At 43.2% G+C, this 18,655-nt stretch overlaps 1 protein-coding gene across 3 annotated transcripts in view; it reads left to right on the top strand.

Annotated features, from left to right (window-relative positions):
- GRM4 (glutamate metabotropic receptor 4) overlaps positions 1 to 18,655 on the top strand; it is a 760,688-nt gene that overhangs the window by 519,053 nt on the left and 222,980 nt on the right. For all 3 annotated transcript variants that reach the window (XM_075335864.1, XM_075335863.1, XM_075335865.1), the window contains exons 3-7: positions 1,443 to 1,659; positions 1,979 to 2,114; positions 5,105 to 5,259; positions 5,367 to 5,507; positions 15,537 to 15,737. In XM_075335864.1, coding sequence (XP_075191979.1) covers positions 1,443 to 1,659; positions 1,979 to 2,114; positions 5,105 to 5,259; positions 5,367 to 5,507; positions 15,537 to 15,737 — 850 coding nt within the window. The remainder of the gene's footprint in view (positions 1 to 1,442; positions 1,660 to 1,978; positions 2,115 to 5,104; positions 5,260 to 5,366; positions 5,508 to 15,536; positions 15,738 to 18,655) is intronic.

The following is an 18,655-nucleotide window of genomic DNA, read 5'->3' as shown; positions in this document are numbered from 1 at the left end:
GTCCCCATTGGGGCTCACAATGGAAATTTCATATCAGTATATTTTTGCAGTTATTGTCTTGGTAGGATTTGTACCCAGGATCTCAGGCCTGAAAAGCAACAGAGCTAACCACTGAGCCACCGTGCTGCCATAGTGATATGACATTGTTTACATGAATTACTATTTACTAATGGATTATTTTTATGACTTTTAGTTTTTTATTTAGTTTTTGATTTATAGTGCCATGGTGTGGTTTATTGCAGTTTTAATATTATCATGATATGAACTACCTTCTGGAATCTGTTATGAGAAGTGCCCAATAAATTCTGTAATCCACCCTTTTTTTTACTCTGTAAGGCCTAAGACACACGGCGTGAAAATCGAAGCGAGTGGCATGCGATAAAACGTCGCATTCCACTCGGACCAATATTAGCCTGTGTGTCAGCACCCATGAGCGATTATTTTCTCAGCCCTAATTGGACCGAGAAAACAATTGCAGCATGCTGCGGTTGCAATGCGATCCTTGTTTCTCTTGCACCCATTCAAGTCTATGGGGCGAGAGAAAAAGCGCACTGCACTCGCATTACACCGGTGTACTGCGAGTGCAGAGCGAGAATGGCAATAGCCGGCAACGGAGGAGAGAGGGAGATAAATCCCTCCCTCCTCTCTGCAGCACCAGCCCGCCCCTCCTCAGTGCCGGCCTGCCCCCGCAGCTGAGGTCCGATTGCATTATCGGACCTCAGTCGCAGTGACACTCGCATGACACTCGGCTCCCGCTGTGCTACCAACGTGAGACGAGTGTTATGTGAGGATCGCAGAAGTCCCCCGTGTGGCCCTGGCCTAACGGTCTTTTATTAATTTTAATTGTATTAAAAATTAAAATTTTTATGGAAATTATGCATCTTTTTATGATTCTTTTTTTGTAGGTTGGAATTTTCCACTTTATGATTTGTTAAGCGTAATTTTAGTAACGTTATACTTTTTTACATGCTCCTAGCTCAAATACTTAAATGGTTTCAAGTGAATTTGTTGTTTGTCAAATTGATTTAGCATTTATATATGTTATATTTATGTCCAACTTACTGGAACTGGTTATTATCTATTTCTATGGAGCTGATTGTTAATTTTCTCTTCTCAAAGTCATCTGAAACATTAAAGAGTAACCCTGTGTAAAATTGCCACATTCCCTTTAGATTTATTCTAAGCAATAGACCACAAACCGTTTTTCTGCTCCTGTTGGATATGTAGATCAATGTTACTTTTATAATTTATATAATGTATGAAGGCTTACTCGTGTGAAGTACCTCTACACATTTGCTGGTAATGCAGTTTGGTGGTAAACTGATTATTGACAGTAATAAAAGTGTTTCTGTGTATGACCCATTTATTTAAGTCTTTCCATCTCCTGTGGTCCATCATTATTGTTATATTGAATTCCCTTCCCTAATTTTCTATCTCCTTAGATTCCACAAGTGAGCTATGCCTCCACTGCTCCTGACCTCAGTGACAACAGTCGTTATGACTTTTTTTCTCGAGTGGTTCCATCGGACACCTATCAGGCTCAGGCCATGGTGGACATTGTGAAGGCCTTAAGGTGGAGTTATGTGTCAACGCTTGCTTCTGAAGGCAGCTACGGTGAAAGCGGAGTCGAGGCATTTATCCAGAAATCAAGGGAAGATGGTAAGGGGCAAAGATTAGGCTTGCAGTTTGTTTTAAAGAAAATGACGTTGATTATTTTAGCATAGCCATTGCTGCACTTTACTAAAAAAGACAATTTAGCGTCTCTTTTGCAACACTGTTATGTCATTTGTACTTCTTGTAATAAATATTGCTTCAATAAGAAACAACTTTAATAATTATGTAGCGTGTATATGGAAGGGAAAATGAGAATTATGTGTCTATTAGTATTCAACCATGGTTCATATAAACTCTGTGCTGAATTTCAACTAGTGAAGTTTAAAACCACAATAAAAATAGGATTTTTGCCTTGTATGTGCAGGAGGTTTATGTGTAGCACAATCAGTTAAAATCCCTCGGGAGCCGAAAGCAGGAGAATATGATAAGATAATTCGGAGACTTCTGGAGACGTCCAATGCTCGAGCTGTCATCATCTTTGCAAGTGAAGATGATATCAGGTGAAAAATTATGACTTATTTCCTATGCCAACCTTTTACTAAATGCATATGTTGAAAATATAAATGTTTATATATCAAATATTCCATACTTTATTAATTATCCTGATTCATTTTGAGCCAAACACTTTAATATGCAGTTATATGGCGGAAGGAAAAATGTTCAAGAAGCAATGGAGTGTTATTCAGTGGCAATAAAGTGGCCGTCATGCTGGGAACGTTTTATCCTTCTTTTGAAGGCTCTGTTCTATCAGGATTTCAAAGCCTTATAGTTATAGGATCACACATTTTAAAATATACATTGAAAATACAACTATGACTCTCTATTGGGGACGATTGGGAAATATAACAGCAATAGTAATTTACAATCCACAGAAGATGATGAATTATCTTAATAAAGCAACTATATAACACATTTTTCATGCTACTGTAGCTGCTATATATAGCACAATGTGAACCTTTAAGTGCTATCTACACAGGTTTAATAATTATCACAATTTGCTTACCTTGCCTGTCATGCTTTCATTATTCAATGAGGTTGATAAAAGTGTGCTCATAAGATTAATGCTGCTATTTAACCAAAATGAAAGTGATGCATAGGGAATTTAGGGCAGAGTATGCCCATATTATCTATAGACTTACATTTTTTCACAGTTTATGAAGTCTGCACAATTCCTATGACAGTTCAGTTTGCACTGGGTTTGCTGACTTTTGTTGACTCTGTGGGTCATCATATTTTTCCCTACTAGCAATGTATTCTAGTGAGAGATGGGCAAACTCACAGATGTTCAGGTTCGGAATCGGACTTGAACATCTACCTAGACCCTGAACCCCATATAAGTCTATGGGGACCCACACATTGGCTGTAAAATGGTGGTAGAAAGGGCTAGGGGGACTGTAAAGCAGGACGGTTATACTTACTAAGCCTCCCATACAGCTGTAACACTGTTTCCAGGACAGCTCATTAACTCTCATACATATTCTCTGTCTCCTCCACCCACCGTCAGTCCCACTGTCTGTGATTGGTTGCAGTTAGACAGCAGCCCCTACCTGTGTGACAGCTTCTGTGATTGGTTAAAATCACACACACTGTCTGTGTCCCTATAGTGGTGTAAAAATAAACAAAAAATGGTGTAGGGTCCCCCCCATACTGTGATACCCAGTGCAGATAAAACATATGACTGCAGGCCCTAGCCATGTGCTTATCTTGGCTGTGCATCAAAATAAAAGGGAACCTATGTGGATTTTAAAAATAAATAAATAATTTTAAAAAACCGCATGCAGTCTCTGTAATTTTGATACCCAGGTATAATAAAGCCAACAGGTGGGGGTTGGCATTCTCAGGCTTTGAAGACCCATAGTTACTCGGTCTCCCCAGCCTAAAAATAGCAGACAGCAGCTGCCCAGGAAATATTACAATTATTCGGTGCTTTACCTATCTCATCCCAATTGCTCTATTGCGATGGCAATTGGGCTAATTTAAGGGGTTAATGATAGCTCACAGCTGACACTATGCCCTAGATTAGTAATAGGAAGGGATCTACGAGATGACCCCATTACTAATCTTGAAAGTGAAAAAAATAAAGAAAAATACCCCATATCCTTTATTTGAAATAAAATACAAAAAACTGACCGTCTTTCTCCAATTTATTAACCCCTAAAAACCGGGTCCGATGTAATCCACACGAGGTCCCACGATGATCCCGGCTATGCTACATATTTAAGTTGCAGCATGCGGGTACATTAGAATACTTGACCGCCTGCTGTAGCTTCAGGCAGACAATGACTGAGCCGCAGCTGTGAGTGATGACATCATTGTGTTTACCTGCGGTCACAGCTGGAGGTTCTCACGGTCCCCCACCTGTGACCGCAGGTGAACTCACTGAACTCAATGACCTCACTTCAGGTAAATTCATTAATTTCAATGAGACTTGCATCTCCTGGCATAAAAACACTTTTTTTGGGCAAGAGATGGAGATTTTGTGGTGGAATTTATACACCAAATTCATACACAAATTCTGCATCTTCTGGCCAAAAAAATGCATCAAAACGTGAGGCTGATTTAATGCTATATTCATGCGTTTTTTTGCCAGCAGATGCAAATTTGGTGCAAGGTGAAAAAGAAGATGCTGCCATGTTGACGTGATATCAGTGGAAGCTGCAGAATCATTGTCAGGAATGTCTGTGACTGCGCTGAGCTGGCAGAGATCTGGAGAACAGTTAGCAACTACCTGCCTGTTAGTACTTAGGTCCATAGTAAAAAAAAAAATATCCAGGGTAACCTATTTAAGGGGGATGTCCACTATTTGGACAACCCATACTCATTTCCCATGTTCGCCCCCATAAAAATAAATAGGCCTATACTCACCTCTGATGCGGCCTCAGTTTCAGCGATGTCTGAAGTTGTGTTCCCGTGGCCCAAGTGGCATTATTATGACAAGCGAGCTCCGTGACCAATCAGTGCCCGGTGTCTATCTCCCCGCCTTCGGACATTTGAGCAGGATGTGAGCGCTGCCCTGATATCCTGCTCAAACGTCCAAAGGGGTGGTGAAGGAAGCTGGCACTGATTGATCACAGGGCCCGCGTGTTAATGGTAACGCAGCTTCAGACATCACTGGAACTGTGGCCACACCATAGGTGAGTGTAGGTTTATATATGTTTACAGGGGCGAACAAGGAGAATGAGTAGGGGTTGTCCAAGTAGTGGACAACCCTCTTTAAAGGTTTCTATTACATGAAATTGTAGTCAAGCCAGTTGTCATTTACATAATAATTGCACCTTGTAATTTGTTTTCAATACTAAAAACTAAATTGCAGAAGAAGTTAGTGTAACTATACATTGCAGATGTGAACTTATTTTCACAACTGAGCCGAAAGTCTTTGTTTCTTGTGTTCCGCACTCCAACTATGATATTCATTGCTCCTTGTAGCTCAGATTTACTTAGAATTCGTACTTTTTTTTTCTCTTGTTCTGTCGTTTGTTATTTTCCACAGGCGAGTACTTACAGCAGCAAAGAGGGCAAATCAAACAGGACATTTCATGTGGGTTGGCTCTGACAGTTGGGGTTCAAAGATTTCCCCCGTACTTCAGCAAGAGGAAGTGGCAGAAGGAGCCGTCACGATACTTCCAAGGCGGGCTTCAGTCAGAGGTTTACTTACATAAACATATATTTTGCCTTTTGTTCTAGACATCTTTTTCTTCAAGTTTCTTTTATCCTCTAATGAGCTGTTATATGTTGATTTTTATCTTACTTAGGGTTTGACCGGTACTTTACTAGTCGGACTCTAGACAATAATAGGAGGAATGTCTGGTTTGCTGAGTTCTGGGAGGACAATTTTCATTGCAGACTGAGCAGAAATGCACTGCGCAGAGGTGGTCATGGAAAAAAATGCACCAGTAAGTTGCATATTTATCAGTCAACAATGGTCAAGGTTCATCTTGCGGTATACATTTGTTTTCATAGTTTCATAGTCTTAAAGGTTGAAGGTAGATTTATGTCCATCGAGTTCACCTGCTAACCTAACATGTTGATCCAGAGCAAGACACAAACCCCGTGGACAAACATTTAGGTTCATATTAGAGGAAAAATTCCCTTCAGATTCCTCATACGACAATCAGTCTAGTTACCTGGATCAATGCCCCATCACAGAATATAGTGCACGTAACCAGTAATATCATATTTTTAAAGAAAGGCATCTAGGGCTCACCTACATTTTAGTAATAATTCAACCAATTACAACATTATGTGGCAGAGAGTTCCATAGTCTCACTGCTCTTACAGTAAGGAATCTGCATCTGTGATTTTGATTAAACCTTCTTTCCCCTATATGTAGTTGATGTCCCATTGTGCGCGCCCAAGGCAAAAGTGTAAAAAGATCATTAGAGAGTAGAGATGAGCGAACCTGTGGCAGTTCGGTTCAGATTCAGGTTCCCAAATTCAATTTGGGAAAAGGACTTGACCTGAACCCCAATGGAAGTCACTAATTGGGCAGTTTGGGTCTCCGCTTATATGCAGGCAGCCATAAATAGATCACTTCCAAAAGCGGGGGGCAGAGTTTTTTCATTTTTTGGGGGTGTACATTGCATCCAATCATACTGTTGTTACCCCTAGTGTGAGACGATCAAACACTCTATTAGAGAGAGCTCTGTCCTGTCCCCTCAAATATTTGGACAATTGTTATAAGATCACCCTTTAGCCTTAGTTTTGCCAAACTGAATCATCCCAAGTTTATTAACTTCCAGCTGGAAGACACATGCCACCCACAGTCAGCCAGCAGTACTGCAGATCCCAAGATAACCCAGCCCAGTGGATGATCGGAGCCTGCGCCCACCGGCGCCGCTGGCATCGACTCCTCTCCCATCACCAGCACCATCCACGGCAGGAACACTTGAGGAGGGACTTATGGAACACATTCGATATCTTAAAGGACGGGGGGGAGTTGCAGGCGGAAAGCTGTGGGATTAATTACCTCGATTATCTCGTAAGGTCCAATAAATCTCGGAACCAGCTTAGCAGAAGGGACCTTGAGTTTAATATTCCGTGTGGATAACTGTTACGAGGGGGACTCGGGGAAGCGTGCCAAGATGGGGAATGGACAGCTTCCGCCGGTCAAGGTCCACTGTGCGGTGTAAGGGACCGCTGCTATGGTGGGTGAAGAGTGAGCGGGTTGCTGCTAGCGATCGTCTGGAATGTCACAGACGATCTATGTACACCGGTCTGCCCTAACCCGTGTGGGTTGTATGGCAGGGATCACACGGCTCGGTGTACCTGTTGCACGGGGAAGCACAGAGGTGCCTACGCACGTGTGCCAGTGGAAGTCACGAGAATATGGCACGAGGGTAGCACAGAGGTGCCCACGCACGTGTGCTTTCAATAACCAGGTGAGTCCAGTGGAGACTCGAGGAGCTCACCTGGGACAGGAACACGGCCTGTAGAAGCAGCTACTGCCGGAGCAGCAAGGCAGGGACACGGCCTGCAAACCAGGTGCTGCCTAAGCAGCAAGGGCCAAGCCCACAGAAGAAGATAATGCCTGAGCAGTGGCGTGGCAGCACGCTGCCAGACATCCAAACATAGAAGGACGGTCGCGCGCCGCCATGATGGCAGGAGGAGCTTTTAAGGAGGTGTAGCTCCAGCCAAGGGCGGGCGCGAGGCGGAGATGACGGACTTGACCCAATCAGGATCCACGACATCCCAACCTGGCCAGTCAGGATTCACCACGTCACCAGCCTTGTCATCAAGCCGTGTGACGTCAGTGGGCGAATCAGGATCCACCAAGCATAGCACATGCTCACCCTCCTGCCTCTGGGAAATAGAGGCGGGATCCTTGGTCTCACAATGTGTAGAGATAACGGGAGTCTCACTGCTTCCCTGAGCAGCAAACCTCTGCACATTGCGCAACCTCACAGACCTTCGAGGCTCCTGAGCAGGAGGAGCTGCGGCAGGCAAGGAATGGGAGACCGCCTCATTTCTTGCAACAGGAGTACCACTAGGTGTCACCCTTGTGCTGCCTCTCTGAGGAGGTTTCTCCTGCACTCTGCGCAGTCTGGCAGACCTTCGGCGCTGCTGAGCAGGAGCGCTCGTGGCAGGCAAGGAGACTGTCTCATTCCTTGCCACAGGAGAGCCATGAGGTGTAACAGATAACCATACCTTGTCCCCAACTCCAAGGCTAGGGCCCTTGGAACGTCTCTTGTTAGCAGAGGAAGCTTGACCAACCTTTGCCTTCTTCAGGTTCTCTTTCACCTCAGACCAGATAGCCTTCAATTTGTCCACAGTTGATTCAGCCCCAGGAGTATTCACCACAGCGGGAGAAAAAGAACCAAAACGTGGATGCAACCCTAAATTGCAGAAAAAGGAGGTAGTCTTGATGGATTCCTGATACTGATTATTGATGGCGAACTCAGCTAGCGGCAGATATTCCACCCAGTCAGACTGACGGTCAGACACATAACACCGGAGATATTGTTCAAGGGTTTGATTGCAACGTTCGGTCTGACCATTGGTCTCTGGGTGGTAGGCAGATGAAAAAGATAGCTCTATATTGATCTTTTTACAAAACGCCCTCCAGAATTTTGAGACGAACTGTATTCCTCGGTCAGAAACAATATTTTCCGGAACCGCGTGTAACCGCACAATATTCCTGATAAACAACTTGCTAGAAGTTTCAGAATTGGGTAATCCGGACAGAGGAACAAAATGACACTGTTTGCTGAATCTATCCACTACTACCCAGATACAGGTCTTCCCTTCTGAGGGTGGAAGGTCAGTGATGAAGTCCATGGAGAGATGCGTCCAAGGGCTTACTGGAGTAGGTAGGGACTGGAGAAATCCGGCAGGGCAGTTACGGGGTGCCTTGGCTCGAGCACAAGTTTCACAAGCCAGTACATATTCCTTACAATCTTTCGCTACGGTTGGCCACCAAAAATTCCTGGTTACTAATCGGAGGGTATTGCCGATACCAGGGTGACCTGCCAGCACAGAATTGTGGGATTCCTGGAGTACCCGTAGGCGAAGTGAGGGGGCAACAAACAGTTTATGGACAGGAGTGGTTTCAGGAGCTTGGTCTTGGGTATTATGGACCTCTTCTATCAAATCTATGGAAACAGATGACATAATAATGCCTTTAGCTAAAATATGCACTGGTTCAGAGTTTTCAGACTGAGAGGGACAGAAGCTACGGGAAAGTGCATCAGCTTTTGTGTTCTTGGTACTGGGCCGGAATGTTACCACAAAATCAAATCTAGAGAAGAACAATGCCCACCTAGCCTGCCTAGGATTGAGTCTCTTAGCAGATTCCAGATAAGTGAGGTTCTTATGGTCTGTGATGACTGTGACCTTATGTTTGGCGCCTTTGAGGAAGTGGCGCCATTCCTCGAAGGCCCATTTAATTGCCAACAGCTCACGATTACCAAGGTCATAATTTCTCTCTGTGGGAGAAAACTTGCGGGAAAAGAAGGCACAAGGACGAAGCTGAGTGAGAGATGGAGTACCTTGTGATAGCACCGCTCCCACTCCAACGTCGGATGCATCGACTTCCACAAAAAATGGACGCATAAGGTCAGGCTGAACCAGAATTGGGTCTGAGGAGAAACATTCTTTTAATTTTGAGAAGGCATGGATTGCCTCTGGCTTCCAATTAACCACATCAGCCCCCTTTTTAGTCAAATTGGTGAGGGGTTTGGCAATTTTGGAAAAATCTCTAATGAATTTGCGGTAATAATTAGCAAACCCAAGGAAACGCTGCAAGGCTTTCAAAGACTTGGGTTGCACCCAATCCTTAATCGGTTGAAGCTTAGAGGGATCCATGCGGAAGCCTTCTGCAGACAATATATAACCCAGGAAATTAACCTCTGCCTAAAAAAAAACACATTTCTCATATTTAGCAAATAGGGAGTTCTCCCTGAGTCGCTGGAGTACAGTGCGGACATGTTGGACATGTGACGTAGCATCAGGAGAATAAATCAGGATGTCATCCAGATAAACCACCACATATTGACCACAAATATCTCTGAAAATGTCATTAACAAAATTCTGAAACACAGCCGGCGCATTACTTAATCCAAAATGCATTACCAGGTACTCATAATGTCCCTCTGAAGTATTAAATGCGGTTTTCCACTCATCCCCTTCTCTGATGCGGATTAGGTTATATGCTCCCCTGAGATCCAACTTGGTGAACCACCGGGCTCCTATGAGCTGGTTAAACAGATCGGGAATGAGTGGCAGGGGGTACTGATTTTCTACAGTAATAGAATTAAGCTCACGACAGTCAATACAAGGTCTGAGGCCATCATCTTTCTTATCAACGAAAAAGAATAAAGCGCCGACTGGTGACCTGGATGGTCTGATTAACCCTCTCTGCAGACTGTCTGCTATATAATCTTTCATGGACTGACGCTTTGGACCAGAAAGATTATACATTTTACCCTTGGGGAGTCGGGAATTGGGGACCAAATCTATGGGACAGTCATAATCTCTGTGCGGAGGTAATTTTTCAGATTCAGATATAGAAAAGACATCAGCAAAATCCCTGAATGCATGAGGTATGAAGATAGGTTCAGCTCTGGTCAGGTTAATAGATAACGACATACACGTCTCCTGACACTCAGGGCTCCAGCGCACAATCTCACCCTCGTGCCAGTCTATGACCGGATTATGTTTGCGCAGCCATGGCATGCCCAATACGACTGCTGACATCAGATTCTCAAGAACAAAAAATGACACTGTTTCTACATGCAGAGCCCCCACAAGCATGGAGATCTCTGAAGTTACAAAAGTAACCACACCCTGTGTGAGAGGTGTACTATCAATAGCAGAGATTTTAATGGGAGCATTCAATCTTAGGAAAGGCAAACCCAGCTCTATTGCTACAATAGTGTCTATGAAATTAGCTGCAGATCCACAATCAACAAAGGCATGCAGCCGTACAGATTTTCCCTGGTGAGACAATGACATAGGTACCATTAACCTCATAGGGTCTTCAGGAAGTACCTGGGCGCCTGAGTGAGTATCCTGGAGCTCACTCAGATGCGGCTGCTCCTTTGGAAATGATTGCCTCAGAGATCCAGGCTCTCCATTATCGGCTCCACCACGTGATCTGTTCCCTTGCAGTCGATGGGACTCTGGAAACGATGAGGTAGGTGCTGCAGGGGCTTGGACCTGAGCAGACCTGAGATCCTGTACTTGCTGGGTAAGTCCATGTACAAGGCCAGAAAGGGTGTGCACCTGATTTAGCACAGCATGGAGAGAATCCATTTTTTTTTTTTCCTCTCCTTGTTAGAAGGCCAGAGATAATGAAACGCCTGCCTGGATCAACAGACTCAGACAGGCTGTAATGGACAGACTAGGGGGAAGCCCCTCATCAAGCAGGACCCCCAGAACCCTGAAACCCTTTAACCCCTATACAGGGATTTGGAATTACACAGGGCACTGGAGATTTCTACCTGTGGAAGGCTGCAGTCCGAGAGAGTAGTCGTCAGGCAGGGTCAAACCAGGAATAGCAGAACAGGGACAGAATCGGTAGGCAAAGATGTAAACCGAAAACGTAGCAGTGGTCAGATCCGGGTCGGGCAGCGAGGTACAAAAACAGCAGGCTGAAGGGTAGTCAGGAACAAGCAGAAATCACAGGAATCAAAATACAAAAAGCACATGAGCCAGGAGTACAGAACTATCTCTGGCAGTGGTCATGTGACAGGAGGGGGAATAAGAAGGGTGTGGTGACTTCCCATTGGCTGTAGCTGAATGCTAGCAACTTCAGCTGGAAGACACATGCCACCCACAGTCAGCCAGCAGTACTGCAGATCCCAAGATAACCCAGCCCAGTGGATGATCGGAGCCTGCGCCCACCGGTGCCGCTGGCATCAACTCCTCTCCCATCACCAGCACCATCCACAGCAGGAACACGGCGTCACCTGGTGATCGGAGCAGAAGTCGCTGGAGCAGACTCCAGTGGTGACGTAACACATGTACAGGTCAGTGGGGTTTTTCGTTTTTTTTTCGTTTTGTGAACACTACATTCGATCATGCCCTTGTTACTCCCAGTGTGAGCCGATCAAACACTTCAAGTGGCTCACACTGGGTTCGTACCGAGAGGAGCAGAGCACAGCAATGCTCACGTGAGGGGTTTGCAAATGAACTCTGAACCCAAACTCTGATTTTTTGTAAAGTTTGTGTTCAGTACGAACCTAGGGTTCGCTGATCTCTAGCAGCTTATATCGGATCACATGCACCCATTCAAGTCTATGGGTGCCTGCAAAACACCTGTGGTCTGATCCTTTCATATGAGAGAATCGGAGCACAGTAGAATCACGCTCACAGCAGAGTTTGAGCCCAATGTTATTAGCATATCGCATCCATTGCTCTAGCATCAGGTGCTTTATGCCAGTGTGACCTTCGCCTTAATTATAGACTTCATTAAAAAGCTGTTCTACTAGCTATACTTTCTTGTAATGCTGAGAAGTAGCATAATGTTATATACAGTTAGGTCCAGAAATATTTGGACAGTGACACAATTTTCGCGAGTTGGGCTCTGCGTGCCACCACATTGGTTTTGAAATGAAACCTCTACAACAGAATTCAAGTGCAGATTGTAACGTTTAATTTGAAGGTTTGAACAAAAATATCTGATAGAAATTGTAGGAATTGTACACATTTCTTTACAAACACTCCACATTTTAAGAGGTCAAAAGTAATTGGACAAATAAACCAAACCCAAACAAAATATTTTTATTTTCAATATTTTGTTGCAAATCCTTTGGAGGCAATCACTGCCTTAAGTCTGGAACCCATGGACATCACCAAACGCTGGGTTTCCTCCTTCTTAATGCTTTGCCAGGCCTTTACAGCCGCAGCCTTCAGGTCTTGCTTGTTTGTGGGTCTTTCCGTCTTAAGTCTGGATTTGAGCAAGTGAAATGCATGCTCAATTGGGTTAAGATCTGGTGATTGACTTGGCCATTGCAGAACGTTCCACTTTTTTGCACTCATGAACTCCTGGGTAGCTTTGGCTGTATGCTTGGGGTCATTGTCCATCTGTACTATGAAGCGCCGTCCGATCAACTTTGCGGCATTTGGCTGAATCTGGGCTGAAAGTATATCCCTGTACACTTCAGAATTCATCCGGCTACTCTTGTCTGCTGTTATGTCATCAATAAACACAAGTGACCCAGTGCCATTGAAAGCCATGCATGCCCATGCCATCACGTTGCCTCCACCATGTTTTACAGAGGATGTGGTGTGCCTTGGATCATGTGCCATTCCCTTTCTTCTCCAAACTTTTTTCTTCCCATCATTCTGGTACAGGTTGATCTTTGTCTCATCTGTCCATAGAATACTTTTCCAGAACTGAGCTGGCTTCATGAGGTGTTTTTCAGCAAATTTAACTCTGGCCTGTCTATTTTTGGAATTGATGAATGGTTTGCATCTAGATGTGAACCCATTGTATTTACTTTCATGGAGTCTTCTCTTTACTGTTGACTTAGAGACAGATACACCTACTTCACTGAGAGTGTTCTGGACTTCAGTTGATGTTGTGAACGGGTTCTTCTTCACCAAAGAAAGTATGCGGCGATCATCCACCACTGTTGTCATCCGTGGACGCCCAGGCCTTTTTGAGTTCCCAAGCTCACCAGTCAATTCCTTTTTTCTCAGAATGTACCCGACTGTTGATTTTGCTACTCCAAGCATGTCTGCTATCTCTCTGATGGATTTTTTCTTTTTTTTCAGCCTCAGGATGTTCTGCTTCACCTCAATTGAGAGTTCCTTAGACCGCATGTTGTCTGGTCACAGCAACAGCTTCCAAATGCAAAACCACACACCTGTAATCAACCCCAGACCTTTTAACTACTTCATTGATTACAGGTTAACGAGGGAGACGCCTTCAGAGTTAATTGCAGCCCTTAGAGTCCCTTGTCCAATTACTTTTGGTCCCTTGAAAAAGAGGAGGCTATGCATTACAGAGCTATGATTCCTAAACCCTTTCTCCGATTTGGATGTGAAAACTCTCATATTGCAGCTGGGAGTGTGCACTTTCAGCCCATATTATATATATAATTGTATTTCTGAACATGTTTTTGTAAACAGCTAAAATAACAAAACTTGTGTCACTGTCCAAATATTTCTGGACCTAACTGTATAATTGATGATATTGATATACACAGGACTTCCACATGTAATGCAGTGCTCCGATAAAGATGAAAATTACTTACCCTTCGGATAGGTCAGCAACAACACTAAAAAGATTGTGAAAATTATATTGCAGCCTCTTTCTCTCCTTGGGGGATTCTTTTCAGGTGGACCTCTTGCCTGCACCAGGGTGTGGAACCATTTTTAAATTTGTACCTTTCCCTTGGATGTTTGGATATTTATTAAGCCCACTGTGTCTGCATATAAGCCACCCTTATCTAATGAAATCCACACTGATTTGTAATATTAATTCTGGACCATGCCTTTGTGGTGCACCTTCTTGTTTCCTTATACATAGGCCATTTATGTTATTATATATGTAAATGTTTCACTTTCCTATGTAAATACACATTACCACTTAGCTACAAAGACATTTTTGTCTACTATTTTGCTTCCATGTATATCTATGATATCCATTATATAATGATTATGTGTGCACGTCATCCATTTTTGTAAAGTATTATTGTTGGTGTGTGACCTATATGAACTAATCTCAGATTAGGGTGTATATTACTAGATGAGTAATTATATTATTTTATTATACCCCGTTTTTCTAATTTATTTGTACCATATTTCGAGGTCCACGTTTGTGCTTTCTTTTTCTTCCTGTGCTTTTTTTTCTTGTTTTTCACTGTTGATGCTTTATTTTATACTTTTCAGTACACTGTACAATAAAAACCTTGTTACACAGCATTTACCTCCAAATACCCTCTGTTTTCTATCTGTCTGAAGATGCTGTAGCATTCTATGTTGCAGCCCTTTTTGCTCTGTTTACCTGCATGCCATCTAGATAGTGGTGACTGTGTTGGGAATGGCAGCTTACTTTAATTGAAGTGAATGGAAAAGGATTAAGTGATCAGAATTCTAACCCTGAAAAACACTTAAACTATAAGGGTGGTGTCACACACAGCGACGACGACAACGACGTCGCTGCTACGTCACCATTTTCTGTGACGTTGCAGCGATGTCCCGTCGCTGTCTCTGTGTGTGACATCCAGCAACGACCTGGCCCCTGCTGTGAGGTCGCCGGTCGTTGCTGAATGTCCAGCTTTTTTTTTTTGGTCGTCGCTCTCCCGCTGTGACGCACACATCGCTATGTGTGACAGCGAGAGAGCGACGAAATGAAGCGAGCAGGAGCTGGTACCTGGCAGCTGCGGTAAGCTGTAACCAGGGTAAACATATTAGTTACTAGCACCACCGCTCTCACGCTGCCAGTGCTGCCGGCTCCCTGCTCTCTGCACATGTAGCTGCAGTACACATCGGGTAGTTAACCCGATGTGTACTGTAGCTAGGAGAGCAGGGAGCCAGTGCTAAGCAGTGTGCGCGGCTCCCTACTCTCTGCACATGTTGCAGCACAGTGACGCGTGTCATTATGATCGCTGCTGCGTCGCTGTGTTTGACAGCTAAGCAGCGATCATAACAGCGACTTACAAGGTCGCTGTTGCGTCACAGAAAATGGTGACGTAACAGCGACATCGTTGTCGCTGTCGCTATGTGTGAACCCAGCTTAAACCTTCATATTATGAAATCACAAAATGGCTGGTGGGTGTCAGTAAATATCTGTTGGAGGCTTTGATATGTCAGAGAGCACTTTTTGTGCCTTGCATCTTCATTATGATACTACCTAAACTCAGACTGCCCAAATCGTGGTATTTGATAGACTGGGGGTCCAGAACACATTATGAGTAGCCATTTCCATATACTCTATTATTTAAATGTATATTTACGTGCATTTCTTTCTCACACAGATCAGGAAAGGATTGGTGTGGGGTCTGCATATGAACAGGAAGGCAAGGTACAATTTGTTATTGATGCAGTGTATGCAATGGCCCATGCCCTTCATAATATACACAAGGCTGTGTGTCCTGGGAGTGTTGGACTGTGCAGCCGCATGGACCCAGTTGATGGAGCTGAACTATTGAAGCACATTCGTATTGTTAATTTCACAGGTAAAGACAATGAATATTATTCTGATCTCCTACAGCATAGGGTGATGCACTGCCTAAAACAATGATTTTTTTATGCTGACATAAATGATACACCCCTTGATAAGTGTTTTGTTTGTTCGTTGGGTGATTGCTGGCATGTTTACATGGGTCAATAATCAGGCAGAGAAATGTTTGCATGGAAATAATTCTTATTCCATCTAAATGCACCTTAAAGTGGTATTCTCAAGTTTGAAGTATTCCTTATCCATTGAATGGTTGAAAACTTTCCGATCATTGAGTGTCTCACCAAAGGGACCCTCAGCACTCCCAAGAACCGGAGGTCTGAAGAACCCTGTATGAATGTTGTGGTCGATTACATACACTGCTGCTCTATTCATCTTTAATGGAACTGCCGGACGTAGTTGAGCATGCACTGGACCGGTATTTGGTACTTTGGAGTGACAGTGTGCATGATCAACTATTGCTCTATCCACATGTTTCAGAGCCCCGGTTATTGAGATCGACGGGAGTCCCAGCACTCGGAATCCCCGCTATTTTAGAATGAGCCTTTTTCCTGAGGATAGGGAATAACTTTGAAACTTGAAAGTACTTCTTTAAGTCAGATTTCTATAAGAAAGTGTATAAATAGCAAGTTAGTGGAATGCTTTTGTGTGAGTGCAGTGATCAGTGATTGATACAAAATACATAGTATAGTGTAATGCTTTAATTCTCAATACCAACTTGTAAAAAGCTAAAAAAAATATTAATATAGTTCTTTGAAGAAAAAAAAAGAGCCCACTAACAATGCCTAATCCAAATATTGTTCTTGTTAGCGTTATCCCTGAGGCAGATATATTCACTGGAAATACATATGTATACATAGAAAACTGGATAAATAAATTGGACAAAGACATAAATGTGGACAGTCAGGCACTTATGATGAATACTTAAATAGACATAAATGGGTCAGTCAGACAAATACACAGACAGGTAAACAGGACACACAGACTAAATTACTTAAGTACATTACAAATGCTACAGAAATACACTGAGATATTCCAAAAGACTGAATTGATACAATGTAAACACATGTAGAAATTACATAGCAAAGTGTACGGCATAGATCGTCAAACACAAAAATAAATTGGTAAATAGAAATACATTTCAGCTTAGAGCCTATTAAACTTGACATCTAACATTCACCACTTTACGTTTGCTTTGTGGTGGGTATGAGTGGTTATTGTTGGTTAAAGTGGAATAGCTGTTCTTTCAAACAGTATTGTTCATTTTTGTTTTCAACAGTGTTGGTATATGTAGCCAATACAAAGCACACTATGGCAAACAATTGCACTAGTAAATATATTCTTACTTCTACATTTAAAAATTAAGCATGGCAAAACTTATAGCCAGCAATGCATGCATACTATGAAGGTAAAATAAAGAAGTTGAGTTGAAGTCGACAATTTCACCAAATTTTTGCTGCTGAATGAGACACACGATGGAATAATGGCTGGAGGGAAATAAAACGTTTTGGTTTTTTTTTTTATTTCACCTCACCATTCCAGAGATATTAGTATTTTGCACCTAATGAGTTAACTTTTGTTAAAGGGGGGTTGTCCATTACTCGGACAACCCGTTTTAATTCCCCATGTTTGCATTCGTTAAAATAAAAATGTTTATAGTCGCCTCCATGATGTTATCATATCATGCAATCATTGCCCCCAATCATTGCCGGCTTCACTGTCCCCACCTTGAGATGAATAAGTAATCAAGACAAAGTGAGAGCTGTGGTTGGCCATTTACTTCATCTTGATTATTTATACGTCCAAGGGAGAGTGAAGCCGGCAGTGATTGGTTGCTGGACTCATGGGACATAGCAATCTCACATGAGCCCCTTGAATACAAGGGCCGACACCGCCGTAATAGTGCTGGCACAGGAGGTGAGCTTTTTATGTAACACACCTTTAAGCCACCTCCGTTGAAAGGGTGTCCAGTAGTTTTTACCTCAGTATGGCCTTTTGCCTCCACACGAATCTTGCTAGACCCCTAAGGGAAAGCAGAAAGGTCTTCTGTCAAGGATCAACTCGTGAAAACTCCTGTCTACGCTCTATACACACTCGCAAGAGATAAGGTTAAAACACTTAACAGGTTTATTTATAGAGGGATAATTGGTGACAATTGCACGGGGGGAAATATGGAACAGCGAAGCAAATAATATCACACAATCTACTAAACAGATTCAAGATGTGCTATGCAGTAAATCTGAATGTTAGGGATGATGCTTCCCCTTTAAATGACAACAGGCACACTCCTAACTAATCACCCTTAATCTACAAATGGCTACAGCCATGCAAATAACACAATCCGAAGTAGGGGGTCGGTTGCCACAGGTGCTTGCACTTTTGCAGGAAACATTGGTGTATGTAACATAATAAGAACAAAATCTCCTACACTCTTGGTCCTATTTTAAAGTCCTCATGCATTAAACCACAAGTCTCAACAATGATCCCGTACAAATGTAACCACAAGTCCCATTGCTACTTCCAATAGGTGGCACTAGAGTTCGTCTCATTCCTCCCTGAAGAGACAATTTTAATATTTTCCACAGGAGCATTGCAGTTATAAGACTCCTCACTGGCAGTCAGATAGGTTTGTCAGTCTCCACAAGGAGAAAAGTTTTTTCCTTAGACCCCACTAAAGCTTCTCATTCAGCCAGATCAGCTCTCATACTTTGCACTGACAAGGGATAATCAGCCCGAAACAACGTGCATGCAAATTGAGGTTCTGATCTGGCATAAATCCTAAGTCATATGAAAAAGCTTGTTAAAGGGTCACTTTTGACTTTTAGTATTGCTAAAATAGGTGGCACTAGAGTTTGTCTCCTTCCTCCCTGAAGAAACACTTTGACCACAATTCCCAGTAACAGCTTCTCACTCCTT

This window comes from Anomaloglossus baeobatrachus, chromosome 2 (genome assembly GCF_048569485.1).
Source record: "Anomaloglossus baeobatrachus isolate aAnoBae1 chromosome 2, aAnoBae1.hap1, whole genome shotgun sequence".
Lineage (NCBI taxonomy): Eukaryota > Metazoa > Chordata > Amphibia > Anura > Aromobatidae > Anomaloglossus > Anomaloglossus baeobatrachus.
The sequence above is the reverse complement of the archived record's forward strand: the minus strand, read 5'-3'. Positions and strand labels throughout refer to the sequence as shown.